A 14,749-nucleotide genomic window follows, 5' to 3' on the forward strand; every position below is an offset into this window, starting at 1 on the left:
AAATACAAATAATGCTTTTATTTTTTTACAGTACCTGTTTTTATTAATTTATTAATTTATTCCTGTGATGCAAAGCTGTATTTTTAGCATCATTACATTAGTCTTCAGTGTCACATGATCCTTCAGAAATCATACTAATATGGTGAATTGCTGCTCAAAAAACACTTTATTATCATCAGTGCTGAAGACAGTTGTGCCTCTTAATCATTTTGTGGGTTTATTTCAGGATTCTTAGATGAAAACAATGTTTTTTTATTTTTTTGCATTTATTTGAAAAATAAATATTTTGTAACATTATCATTATTATTATAGTCATTATTTACTGTTATTTGTGAAACTCAATTTAATGCATCCTAGGTGATTAAAAGTATTAATTTCTTTAAAAAAAATTATAACCCTAAAATTTTGTGTTTATTCAATTTTGACAAGTAAATATATCTTTTTTTAAATAATGCTGAATTCTGTAAATTAAAAAATACTGCAATAAAACAATAATATAGTATGATAGAAAGTCACAAAGAGCACGAGATCTTGTGATTACTTGTTTCGAATGGTTATGAAATTAGAGCACACCTTTCAAAAGGGAATGAGTGGCAACTAGCAGCAAAGCTTATTAAGACAGAGTTAAGGGGGTTAGATATACGAGTCCTGACGTACCTGAAACTTGTATGTCTGGAGGGCAGATATCCGGGGAGGACGAAAGTACTGGAGCTGTTTCCTCTCGTCGCATCTACAAGAAGAAAATGATGAAGCATTGCATTATGAAGCAGAAAGACCATGACAAGTGTGTGCATTATGTAAGCCACAAGACTCTCTTGTTGTTGAAATGCCAAAGACGTGACATGATCTGTATACTAGTGAAGGAGTGGATGCCGAGTTGCCATATCCTTCATACCAGAGATGGGACCAAGTCCCCATGTCTGCTTCATACTGATATTATATTATATTATTACATGATTTCTTGTTTGACTATTAATCAAGTTATAGCAAGAGTGAAATGTGTAACCTTATGTGTGCTGTATTTCTTTTCCTCAAGATTAATGTCCACATATTATGTGTGTGTATCCAACCGTAATGATAAGACACTTGCCAGTGCTAGAAAGCCTTGAATTTTAGATAAGTTCTCTGTGTATGTGTGTTAGTATCTGTCTGTACAGGGAGAAGCTCAGACAGTCCCAGGACAAACGATCAACTGCCAGTGTCCAGCGTATCAGATCTACGTCTTTGGAGAGTTTTATCTAGGTTTTGGAACCAATCAGAATTTTGTTGACTCATGTATTGACGCAATTAGTATCCTCTGTCAGGGTATAACTGTGGTTGATTTTGTATTGTACTGGGGGCGGCCTGCGAACTCCTTCGAGAGTGTTGAAGCTGACTTCTGCTGATGAAATTGCAAACTATTTTCTTCAAGTAAAATTATTATTATTAATTGAACTCATCTCTGAGTCCTGGTCTTCATTGCGACATATCTGGTCCTTGGGTTTTAACTGTAAATTCCCCTACACTAGTAAACACTAACCTCAGGAGATCGGACATGAACCTTTAACCTGCTGGAGTTGTATCCGTTCCCAACCCCCCTCTGAACTCCATTATGCAACGATGGGCTGCTGGAAAAAGGTCCTTTTCCTGGGATGAAGGCAATATCCACCACTGGTTCCTGACTTCAAGGGCAAAGAACAGGGGTTAAAGATACATTATGTAAAAGAAAGATGTACGAATATACTGATTAAACATTGATCAAAATACATAAAGCTACACTAAACAGAGTGAATACCTGAATTTGACTTTATTGAGCACACTTTTGGCCTCCTCATACGTGACTCCTATCAATGACTCCTTGTTAATGGCGATAAGCTGATCTCCGGGTCTGAGCCGTCCATCCTATAAGGCCAAAGGAATGAACATCCTTACTAAATGTTGCTGATCAGTCACAATTGGTGGCAGACATTCAGTTTGAGAAAGCTGTGCCAACAGGATCAGCAGGAACATAAGCCACTGTATACTCAGGTGGAGACCCGAGACCTGTGACCTCATGTCACAGAGGACACCACTACAGCAACTCCATCCCCTCGGAGACACTACAACTACACAAGTGTGGGAAATGTCTCTGATTCCTGGGAATCCTATCCGCTGCCTAACATTTCCAGAAATTGGGGGTTTAGAGATGCACAATACTGTATATAAGCAGTCACATGGGTACTGTACAAAATAAAATTAATCAGTTTTGCTGTTGGTGCATCTATAACACAACTAAAATAATGTTTATTTAGAGCCTGTTAAATAAATAAAAAATGTCGTAATTATTGGAATTATGAGATGCCAACTTGTAAAAATCGTTCACATCCTTGTAGAACTCATAATTACAACTACTCTTAGACTACTCTTAGAATTTTCTAAGAGCTACAACTTTTACCACCTGACCACCTGATGTTTTGTTAAAGATAAATTTCTTTTAAAACATACATTTTAAGTTTTTTGTTTGTTTTAGTCTCACAAATTTTAGACTAATTTTTGATATCTGGCGATACACTGGTTATGTGCTTAAAAATATTAATAATTACAGTTATTGCTAAATTTCCCTTATCTGTGTATTCTTTTACTACTGTACTCTTAAAAATTTTGGGTTCAGGTTTTTTTTTAGATATAAAAAAGGTTTTATTTCATGCTCACCAAGGTTGCTTTTATTTGACAACAAAACAGTAATATTGCTCGTTATATTTTAAATTAAAAAAAAACTTTTTATTTTAATATATTTTAAAATGTAATGTATTCTTGTTGCTACAAAGCTGTATTTCCAGCAGCATTACTCCAGTCTTTAGTGTAACACGTTTCTTCGGAAATCATTCTAATATGCTGATTGGCTGCTTATAAAACATTGCTTCTTATTATTAACATTTTTAACCGTTGTGCTGCTTGATATTTTTATAAATCTTTTGATCAATATAATGCATCCTTGCTGAATAAAGATAATCATTTCATTAAAAAAAATGTTGACCCCAAACTTTGAATGTACCTAATTTACTGTAAACAAAAAAAATTTTTTTTGCAGTCCTAACTATGAGCAACAATAAAAGTGATTCTTGTTTTTGGAGAAACCACTTACATGCAAGTAAACTCTAAAACCAATGACTAAACAAAACAAAAAACAGGGTTAATTTCAGATAACTCTCATTGAATCAATGCATGTGATCTTATATAATAGGTGTCACAGATGGGCAACAATCTGACACTGAAAATCAAAGTGCTATTGAATATCTGTGCTTCAGCACAATAGTCCTGTAGGTGAATGCTAATCTGAGCTGTATATTTCACAGGGAGGGCGATGCCCTAGACAGCCTTCTGTACACCTGACCTCTGCAGTCTGCTGTGACAGTACCGCCCTTCCCCAGAACAGCCCAGCAGAGCCTTTACCTATTTTATCTATCAAGGGAAACACTCAAGACAATGTAAAGCAGGGGATACATTGCTTAGACGGTTTGTAGGAGATGTCTACCTGCTTAAGAGGAAACCTTTGCACTGGCTCAGACTATATAACACAGTACACAGTACATTCTAGGATGTCATCCTCACTTTAATCCGAACCCCTTCTGCGATAAAGATGGCTAAATGTGTTAGAGCTTAATGGTAAGGTGTAAAAAAGCTGAGCGATCCTTGCTTTTGGGGAGAATATTCTTGGAGGTTTCTTCTCCAGCTCAGACTAAACACTTCCTCGAATTGTGTGAAACATCCCACTCATTTATGTCCACTGATCTCTCTCTTTCTCTGTCTCATTTTATCATTGTTTAAAGACAAATGATGATGCTTACAATAAGTAGTTAGCTTAATACGCACCAAAAACCATCTCCATACAAAAGCTGTCCACACAAACTCACCTGCTCAGCCATTCAGCACTTGTTATTCTCAAAATTAAACAGTTAAAACACAATTTACCAAAACAAGGGGCATCAGCTAGCTTCCAAGGGGGCCCAAGATGACTTAAATAAGGCAAAACAAGTATGAAAGTAAGCTAATATCTTGCTCTGTATCTAAATCATATCTATATCAATATCTAAAACATTGCATTTTTCTTTAAATTCTTATCCTTAATCCTTATCCAGTAAATCATGAACAAATGGAAAAAGATCAAAGATTGTTGTAAATCTTGGTCAGTGGGGCCCTTGGAGTCAAAAAGGTCGAAAACCACTGCAGTAAATGTTTTTCTCTTCTTCTTGATCCAGAACTTGTGTTAGATCAAGCTACATGTTTACTGTGTACTGTGTTTTTGTGAAGCTGGCTCTAAATAGATTCTAAATTTTGCAACGTGAGTTTTTGATGAATCATGATTTCTGCGTTCACCCAGATTATGCGCATAGAAACGTGCACACAGTTCATTACAGATCCCACACTCTCACCCGATGACAATCTCCTCCAGACAGCACTTCCTGGATGAACACTGCAGGGCCATCGGGTCTGTTGGAGCCACCGCCGATTGTAATACCCAGACTGCAGGAGCGAGCGATTGATATCAGCTGAATCACCCCTTCACCTGGGTGACTGAAACCAAACACACACAAACTTTAGATTACTAGAATAAACTGTTGGTAGTTACTTGTTAAATAGTTAAACAATTCAGCAAGTAACCTTCACACAGCTAAATCATTGTTTCCCAGTACCTTAGGGAGCGTAGCAAGGGTCCTGTATTGTAGTTAATCTGAGAGCCAGCAGGACTGAGCAATAGAGGACTTTGAGATCTGGATGAAGACCCTGATGATGTGCTGTCCAAGTATCTGCCTGCTTTAGCACAAAAGAGATGGATAAAGACGTGAGTGGAAAAATTAATGATCACAAATAGACTGATATTAACACTGACATAGGTAGTTAGTTATTTTGAAAGCTTTATAAAATCCAGTGACAATTCATCTATTTCAACAATAACAGCGGCTTTAGTATCTAAAGAATGAGAGTGTATCCAAACCAACTAAAAACAAAGATACAGAACTTTGCTTGTTATAAGGTACCGTTCAAATGAAGATTTTTATCCATTTATTTATTTTTAAAGAAATTCACCCTTTTATTCGGCATGAGGATGCATTAAACTGATCAAAGATTACAGTATTTTTCTATTTCAAATAAATGCTGTTATTTAGTACTTGCTATTCATCAAAGAATGCTGGGAAAAAAGGACGTCACAGTTTCCATAAAAATATGAAGCAGCACAACTGCTTTCAACATTGATAATAATGCAGAATATATTTCTTCAGCTTTGCCATCATTGGAATAAATTAACATATTAATGGAAAATAGAAAACAGTTATTTGAATGATTCAAACATTTAAACAGTAGTGTACATAAAAAGGTGTGCTGACATGCTCATAAAAAGTGATTAGTTTAAGTTTGCAAACTGAACTATTTTATGTTTTGTCAAAGAAAATTTCCAGAGGAAGACCTCTGACCAAAGCGCTGTCTCATTTGCACTTTTAAATTAAAGACTTGTGCTTAAAGCGATATCATTATAATATTGTACACTGAGGGGAGAGCAGGGATCAGACTGAGCAGGCAGTGCATGAGCGCACACCCCACTCCCAAAAACTTTTCCTGTGGAGCATCTTTCCTCCGGCAAGAACAGATGTTCAGAATTGCATAATGGACAAATGCGCTGTCTTATGCCATTTTCAAGGGCTGATTTATTTCTTCCCTAAACATTATAATTATAATTGACTTGAGTCCAAAAAAAGAGACTGATTTTCGAAAACACAAACCGTTTGAATGTCTGCTGTTTTACATATACATTTGAGGAAGAGTAAACATTTAGATGTTAAAAAGAGAGGATGATGATGAAGAGATGTGATGTGAATTTCTCCTCCTCCTTCAGTTGTGAGGATCATATTGCATAATGAATCAGCATTTCATAACCTTTGTTATGTCAGGGAAGAGAAGAGAGACATTCTAGTACACCTGAGCACATAAATGAATGCATTTACAAAAGGCAATACTATGCCTTTAAAATATGTACATTTCATGCACTATAAACCTATCAATGACTGAAAAATAGAAACCTACTATGCTGAATAGGTGAATTCCTGTTAGATCCTGTGCTGCTGTTTGAGCCGTATTTTTCAAGGAGCTCTGCAAATTCTCTCCTACACAAAGACAGAAGAGGAATTAACAATAACCACAATGTAACCAACCAAGAAAAATAAAATAAAACCTTCAATAACATCATACAAAACAACCCAAATACCTTTAGACACCTAAATGACATAACAGTTCTTACTGCCCTCAGATTACGTAAGAACAGCTTGCACTATCCCAAAATAATATCATGTCAGTTAATTCGTTTGTGAAGGACTCGGGAATGTTATCTAGACAATCCAAATATGCTCTAAGCAGATATACGGCTCTCTACAGTGATTAAAATATTCCACATCACTACAAGAAGGGAAAAAACATGGCAAATGCTAAAATAAAAAATTTAATAAATCATAATTTTGAACAATAGCTGGAAATTATATATATATATATATATATATATATATATATATATATATATATATATATATATATATATATATATATATAATCGTATATATGTAACATACAGCATCAGCTGTTTTCCAGTGAATGTGTTTTTTTTTATTTACAGGATGAACAATTAATGCAAAAACAATATTAACAGAAGGGAGGAGAAGGAATTAAGCATGAATACATCGCAAATATATGCTACATAGCATAGACAGCTTTATACCTATACATATACATGCATATTCTTAAATATCAATCATCATATATCTGCATACCTAAAATAATATGTATGCTAACCCCCCCTATTGAAAAAAAAAAAAAACACTGAACAACAAAGCCAAACTGGTGAGGTTAATCATTCTAATAGCCATTAATGTTTACTTAGTTGAGGATGTCTTTACATTCTTTATATATCAACCACTTTTCCCAGTCCCTTTTAAAAGCACCTTTCTTCATCTTTAAAATATATGTAAGTTCTTCCATAACCATGATTTCTTCAATAATTCCAAACCATTGTTTACACTTCTAAGTAGTATCATTGAGCCAATTCTAAATGTGATAAATATTGATCACTTTTAGGGACTATGCCTTTAATATTTCCCATTTCTCACAGCTCCAAAAAATATGTGTGTGATCCGCTTCTGATTGTCCATACTGCTTCCAGCAAGCTTGCTGTTCAGAGACTTGTTTGTTTCTGATCTTAGGTGTTATAAAGAAGTCATTTCCAGCAAAACTCCCTCCATATTTGTGAACTGCTAGTAGTTTGGTGTATTGACCACAAGTCATACCAATCCGTTTCTGGTATTTCAATCTTTAGTTCTTTATCCCATTTCAATTTTATATATAATGTAGAGGAGGGACCACTAGACATCAACACTTCATACAAAAAATAAATTATTCTGGGTAGTGTATGCTCATATGCGTCCATCATCATTTTAGTAAGGGGATGGATATCATTTATTAAATAAATCCTGATTTCTTAATCCAAAGTTTTCCAGTGAATGTATTTATGCATAGATAGATATTTGTAGTTGTAGTTAATTTGCAGGCTGGAAACAACTGGTCCTGCCAAATCATTGTACTGTTACTGAAATATATAGCAATGCCAATAGATTTTGGTCATCAGCCTAGTGAGTAAAAATAAACATGCTGAGTTCTCTTTAGTTGCTTTAAGTTGAGCTGGGCAGCATCTACAGTCTATTTAAATATTCCCCTCCATCTCAGTCCACTTTCCCCTAGACACCTCTTGAGTGTCAAATATAGGTCAACAGAAATGTCCTGTCACTGGACTCAAACCGTATTCACTTCTGGACATGTGTTCATTACGCACTAGTGCACAGCTTCAACCACTGGCCTCTTTACCTGCATGCAGGTGTCCCTGAGTAGCTCCAAAGACAAATGCAAATCTAAGCAGACCTTTGCTTCTTTTAACTACAATGCAAAGCGACTCAGAAGACTATATAAGGACATCCGAGCCTTCTGTAACTACTGTAGACCCGTAGCAATCTTCCATCCCAGAGCCGATTTATATTTATTCTAAGCCCAAAATATCTAGGCGTACTCAAAGTGACAGCATTCGAAGTACATGAAGCAATGCAATAGGAGCTCTTTCCTCCTTTTCCTTCATCCTCAGGATGGGTTATCAGTGCGGATTAAAAGGAGGGAGGTCAGACAAGGTTGTGATGCATATGGCAAAGAGCCGACTCTAAAAGGCTTGAGCGTTGTCTCATTAAACCGTCGTGGAAACACGCACATCCAAACCGGTTTCCTCATAAATACACACAAACACAAAGGCCAGGAATGCTGCGCTCAGTCTTTCGGTCCCTGAAGACTTCCAGGTTGTTGATATGCGGGTGAAGGCAGCGGAGGTCTTTGCATGGAGACAGTGGCGTAATCCCCTCAGTGCGCATTGGTTAAGGACAGAACGCAGATTAAAGCACCGAGACGCAAGGACTCATCTCATCATGGCTTAAACTGTGGGTCTGTTCTCATTCTCCCTTACTCTTGCTCCCTCAGTATCTCCATGCACTCTTCCTTCATTCATACAGTCTGCTGCCAGTCTGTCCGTATGTAAAGGTCAGAAGTACACTGCGGTCATGCCACTGACTCTCGCAGTAAACACATCTGGGATTCTGCGTAATATATGTCTGATGTGTACCGAAATCTGAATAAATACCTGTTAATCTTAAAGCCAACGTGGCCCGGTAATATATAATATCCTGGTATTCTAGCATCTTACTCTCTCATTTGAACTAGAAGCTGCATTAACAGGTGGTTTTTGTAAAACATTTACAACTTATACCAAAAATATGGTAAAGTATGAAAAATGGACATTCGTTTTGAATTTTGCTAAATGTTACATTTAACTGTTAAATGATCTGTGTTTTTAAGGATTAAGTGAGCATTTTAGGTGACAGCAAACTGTAAAGTAGGGGAAATTAGCTAGCATAATTACATGATACAATATCATAACCAAGTTTGATTATAATAATATTTGGGGTCAGTACAGTTTTCTTTATTACATGTATATTTTTATTCATCGAAGATGCATTAAGTGACAGATGCAAAAGTGACAATAAAGCTGTTATAATATTGAAAAATTCTGTTTATAATGTGTAGCATCACAGAGTTTCTTCAATTAACCTGTGAATGGCTTTCTTATAATTGTTTCTCTATATTAACATAAAATAGGAAAAATTACTAATTTCACATTTACATGAAAAAATGGGGGGGGGGGGGGGTTAAATGTTTGTGCGTAAAAAATGATTGCTGATTTCTTTATATCATTTAGACCTAATTTAACTAGTTTTAGATAAGCAGGAATGCTGTTTTTCTAGTGAGTGAAGTGAACAGTGGAAGGAGCCTGTGGGACCAAAGCATGTCTTTGAAGAGTACACCAAGAGACTCACGTACACTGCCAACACTCGCTCAGATCTAGTTTATAAACAAAATTATTCATCCTTCATTGAATTATTGAACATGTTGTCTAAGGGGTGGACATTCAAATGAAAGATACTTAGGTCAGATTAATATCAGTGGATGAGAGAGTGTTTAAGCGATGACAAATATAAATGTCACTGTGGCAGGTTGGCGATGAAAGAGACTATTAGCAGTAGTCCGGAAAAAAAACAGCAACAAACAAATCTTTGGTTTGCTTGGTTTGCAAAATCTTTAGCACTATTTAAAAAAAAAATTAATTTTAATTATACTGTTTTTTTTATTCTTAACACACTACTTTTCAAAATGTTGTGGTTTGTTGTATTTCGTACAGGTTTTTTTTTATGCTCATAAGTCACTTATGCTCATCAGAAATACAGCAAAAACAGTAATATTGGTAAATATTATTTCTATTTAAAATAACTAGTATTTGTTTTGTTTTTTAAGTGTAATTTATTCCTGTGACACAAAGCTGAAATTTGAACAGCCATTACTCCAGAAATCATTCTAAGAGGTTGATGCTCTGCTCATAATAGCATCTTCGCTGAATAATTTTTTTTTTTTACTGACCCCAAACTTTTTAACGGTGGCTACTGTGTTCAATGTGGTTTGATAGCTTAATGTTTTTTCTTTGGAAGCTCTTAATGTGAATGAAGTTTGTGATCTGTTATAATGGATCGATCAGTGGCTTACCTGGCTTCCTCATCTCTGGCGATCAGAAGACGCATATGATTGGTTGAGGATGCTGCTCTAAGAACGTCCACCGCTCTGCAATCAGACAACAATATCAGACATAAAGTATTTTAAAAGTGCTTAATTTAGCAGGTTTTCAGTTAAAAGAGGGAAAACAGAATAGAATAATATATTGATAAAAAAAATAAGAGAGCAAGGTATAGGCACCGTTCACTTGTCACGCCAATCAAGCTTTCACCATTCACTTCCAAGATTTGGTCTCCAGGCTGCAGGTTTCCTAATAAAACATTAATAAAATAAAAACCATAAAGACCATAATTAAAAGCCCATGAAATTAATTGACAAATATATTAATATTACATAATATGCAGTATTATTTAGATATCTTTCTTAATACTTTTTGCTATATAAATACAGACTACCGTTCAAGATTTTTTCAAAATAAATTAATATTTTTATTCAGCAAGGATGCATTAAATTAATCAAAAGTTGTAGTTAAGACACTTATAAAGTCACAAAAGATTTCTGTTTCAAATAAATGCTGTTTTGTGTTGTTTTTTTTATTTGTTTTATTTTTGCTTTTCAGAAAAAAGGTATCATGGTTCTGAAAAAAATATATAGCAGCACAACAGTTTTCAACATTGAAAATAATAATAAATGAACATTAGAAAGATTTCTGAAGGATCATGTGGCACTGAAGACTGCCATCACAGGAATAAATAACATTGTAAAATATATTAAAATAGATAATGGTTATTTAAAAAATACTTGACATTTGTTACAGTTTTACTGTATGCTTTTAATCAATTGAATGAAGCCTTGGTGGGCATGTAAAAGTCTCTATCAACAACATTTTAAAAAAATCACACCAACCCCAAACTGTTGAACGGTAATATATGCAATCATTAAATATGTACTCCACTTTGAAGGAGTCAGAAATGAAGGCATTTAGGAACTAAGAGCATAAAGAGCTAATTCTCAAAACCTAAATAAATAAAAAAAGATACGTTTTTCACGCTAAGGAAATTGCAAGGTGATTGTGATGTGAACTTCAATGCTGTTGACCCTGGCCATAAGAATTCCTCAACAGCTCTGTATGAGAAATAAAAAGTAAATAGCCCAGAATAGATTCCCAAACTGCATTTTGGTTTAAGGCCATCATTACTGTTCAAAATGTTTAGTGCCATAATTTGGTAACTCCTTGTAAGAGGCAGCATACAGCCCTCAATCTTTTTTTTATTACTGTAGGACATATTAATAACATTGCTCTCAAATGTAAAGTCAGGGTTATCTTCTTGACCCCTTCTACCATCACTTCTGAGATATCTTGTCAGAACAAATCAAATCAGGAAAGGAACAAGCTGTTAAAGTCTCAAAGGGGTCACCTATGTCCTACTCACTTCAGCCAAATGTCACCTTTCCAGTCTCACCCTGGAGCATCGCTACTGTGAAAAGCTGTCTAGATTCCCTCAGAATATCTGTCTGCCAGGTAAATACCAGCACGCTTGGTTTGTCTTTCCACTAAACCAGAGGAATGAGCCAGGAAGCTTGCTGACTTCTCTGAATGGAGAGCGTGTGAGCGGGGCCGTCTCAGAGCGCATGCGCACATATAAGCTCCTATACACCCCGTGCTCGGTGGCAGCAGACTCTAATACCAGTCCGTCAGGGGCATTAACATTAAGCACAGGGATGACGCTTCACACGTGAGAGACTTAAGCAGAGGTATACGAAGTGAGACAGACGATCTGTTTTGCATGAAATGTAAACAGCTGCACTGACACGGTTTCTTTTCTTATTTTGTATCTGGATGTTCAAATTTCTCAGGTTTAATTTTATGTGGCTTTTATACTTCACATTTAACAGATTTCAGTGTAAATGTAAAGCTTATTTCTAGATGCCACAGTAGATGCTTCCATTGATAATAACAAGATTGAATCATTTTGTTTATTAGTAAAAGCATGCTCAATGTGGATCAAAGCTATTTAATTTAAATCACTGGTCAGAGCAGATTTCAAGTTGACTATAGCTTCACCAGCTACGTTCTGCTTTGTTTAAAAAATATTTGGAGACCACATGGATAAATGTTCAAGCAAACTGTGATTTAAAAAAGAAAACTTACCATCACTGGAAGCAAGGCCACCAGGTAAGATCCTCTTCACATAAACGCCATATTCTTCTCCTGTTAGTTCTTTAACTCCACCGAACACTTTGATTCCTTAGGAAGAGACAAAGCTTGCTTTACTCAAAGTAAAATATTCTTTCATACTTGTGTTTAGTTGTTGATATTTTTCAGTCACATAAATGTAATCAAAACACAAAAATCATACCGCGGTTCTTTAAAACAGGACAACATGGCCATTTTCATTGACAAATAAATGCCACTATATTGCCAGTATGCACTGAAGATTTGCTCATAGGTGAATGTGAAATGATCTGAATATACACTATTATTTTCTGACTAAACAGACTGGGAATCATCCTTTTTCTGACTAAACAAGAGGAGATAAAGCCGACTTATTTTTACCATGAACAATAGATTCCTGCTGCCTGCTGAAAGCTTTAACTCTCATTTGTTCCCTTTTAGAAACCCAAAACCATTTCAATCAATAGTTTAAAAAACGTGTAATGTAAATTGTAGCATTCACTTGCATTCAAAAATTCATAATGGGGGTCAGTTTGATTTAAAAAAAAAAAACAGAAGAAAGAAAGAAGGAAATTATTACTTTTATTTAGCAAGGATGCATACCATTGATCAGTAAAAACAGTAAAAACATTTATGATGTTATGAAACATTTTAGGCTATATTTCTAATAAATGATGTTCCTTGGAACCTTCTTTTGATAAAAAAATAAATAAATCCAGAAGAAAATATATCAAGGTTTCCACAAAAGATTTAAGCAGCACAACTGTTTTCAACAATGATGATAAGAAACATTTCTTGAGCATCAAATCAGCATATTAGATTCATTTCTGAAGGACCACACGACACTGAAGATTGGAATAATGCTGAAAATTCAGCTTTGACATCACAAGATTAAATTGTGTTTTAAATTATATCAAAATGCAAAACAGTCATTTTAAATTGCAATAATATTTTACAATATTACTGTTTTACTTTACCCCAAACTTTTGAACAGCAGTGTACATGATTTATCACTTTGGTAAGGAAAGTAATCCTAATGTAAATATGATAAATACTGCACTCCAGCTGCTGTAGATGACTTAATTGGTGTCTGATTTCAAGTCTGATAATAGAGGTCTTAAACAGCTTATGTTCAAATGAGTCTCCCCAAAGTAAGGATTTACAGCTGGCTCTGGTCAGTATTAGTTTTAGGTATTACACACATAAGACTTTCAGAGCTTCAGGTATATGTTGTCAGATTTGCATCCTCTCTGAAATTAGCTTTTTTTGGAAAAAGCTCCAAATCTCTCTGGTGACTGTGCTGCACTGAATCGATTACTAAAGTGAGTTAAACACAGGAATCCTGTTTCTTTTTCTAAGATTTAGCAGAGCATAGCAGAGGTGTTTGTGTTAGACATCATAGAAGACAATGTTAGGATCCGATCATTTTAACTGTTGGAGAAAACTGGGAATGTTAAACTTTTTTGTGCTATGTTCATCTTCCGGGTTTAAAATCTACATTGTCTTGACGTCACAATTTGTGACATGGCAAAGGACTATAGTACATCGATGACGTATCTGTGTCTATTCAATTATTCATTATTCCTATGAGAAGATGCTTCACTTAATTATTCACAACAGCGTGTGTTGATTTGCTATGACAAACACTTTCGACTGCGAGACCGGGAACATTAACCGAGAGAAATGTTAATGGATTGAAAGAGAGGGTTTGTTTTTATTTTATAATAAAGGTTTGGCACAAACGCGATTCATTCGCTTGGTGAGCATAACTGTTTTTACAGCTCTGTGACAACAACCCATCACAAGACTTATATAAACGCCACAGAACAAGCCTTAAAAGTTCTCAGAGGTGCAACAGCGTGTTCATGTTTTCAGTGCAACGGCATTCACAACATCATCTTGAGTACCACAAGTATTCTCGTAGCTTTATAAAATTACGGTTGAACCACTAATGTCACATGGACTATTTCAAAATATGTATATATACCTTTCTGTGCCTTGATCGCTGTAGCTGTGTTGCTGTCTATGCAGGGTCAGAAAGCTCTCAGATTTTATGTTCTGAAGATGAACGAAGGTCTTACAGGTTTGAAACGATACGAGGGTGAGTAATTAATGACAGAATTTTCAGTTCTGGGTGAACTATTCCTTTAAGAACAAGACGAGTCCAGTACAACATAAACAAAAAATACTGAGTTAAAGTTGTGATGAAAGGGAAGTAGCAACAGAGCTTTTCTTCAGAGGGGCAGGGAATTGTACTTTGCATCGGCTGTTGATTGGATAAAGGAAGATTTGAATGTGAGCTTAAGGTTGATTGTAAAGCCCTGTTACCACCAAGAATGATAACTGTAAATATAACTGTAAAGATAACAATGTTAGCATCCACACCAATGGACGATATCGTCTGTTTATTCTCAGCTCACGTTCGCCAGCCATTTCACAGGTTAAATGATCAGAGGCGCCCAAAATACACTGACA

General features: G+C 35.4%; 1 protein-coding gene across 3 annotated transcripts in view; it reads right to left on the bottom strand.

Moving 5' to 3' along the window:
• The window catches only part of si:dkeyp-72e1.9 (syntaxin-binding protein 4), a 40,869-nt gene that overhangs the window by 13,806 nt on the left and 12,314 nt on the right, over window positions 1–14,749 (bottom strand). For 2 of the 3 annotated variants that reach the window (XM_052552998.1, XM_052553000.1), the window contains exons 3-11: window positions 12,251–12,346; window positions 10,339–10,408; window positions 10,132–10,206; window positions 6,040–6,119; window positions 4,653–4,773; window positions 4,392–4,533; window positions 1,775–1,881; window positions 1,520–1,661; window positions 658–730 (exon numbers count right to left, since the gene is read on the bottom strand). In XM_052552998.1, the coding sequence (XP_052408958.1) occupies window positions 658–730; window positions 1,520–1,661; window positions 1,775–1,881; window positions 4,392–4,533; window positions 4,653–4,773; window positions 6,040–6,119; window positions 10,132–10,206; window positions 10,339–10,408; window positions 12,251–12,346 (906 nt within the window). The remainder of the gene's footprint in view (window positions 1–657; window positions 731–1,519; window positions 1,662–1,774; window positions 1,882–4,391; window positions 4,534–4,652; window positions 4,774–6,039; window positions 6,120–10,131; window positions 10,207–10,338; window positions 10,409–12,250; window positions 12,347–14,749) is intronic. The other variant, XM_052552999.1, reaches the window with a different exon arrangement.

The sequence above is a fragment of the Carassius gibelio genome, chromosome B3 (assembly GCF_023724105.1).
Source record: "Carassius gibelio isolate Cgi1373 ecotype wild population from Czech Republic chromosome B3, carGib1.2-hapl.c, whole genome shotgun sequence".
Taxonomy (NCBI): Eukaryota; Metazoa; Chordata; class Actinopteri; order Cypriniformes; family Cyprinidae; genus Carassius; species Carassius gibelio.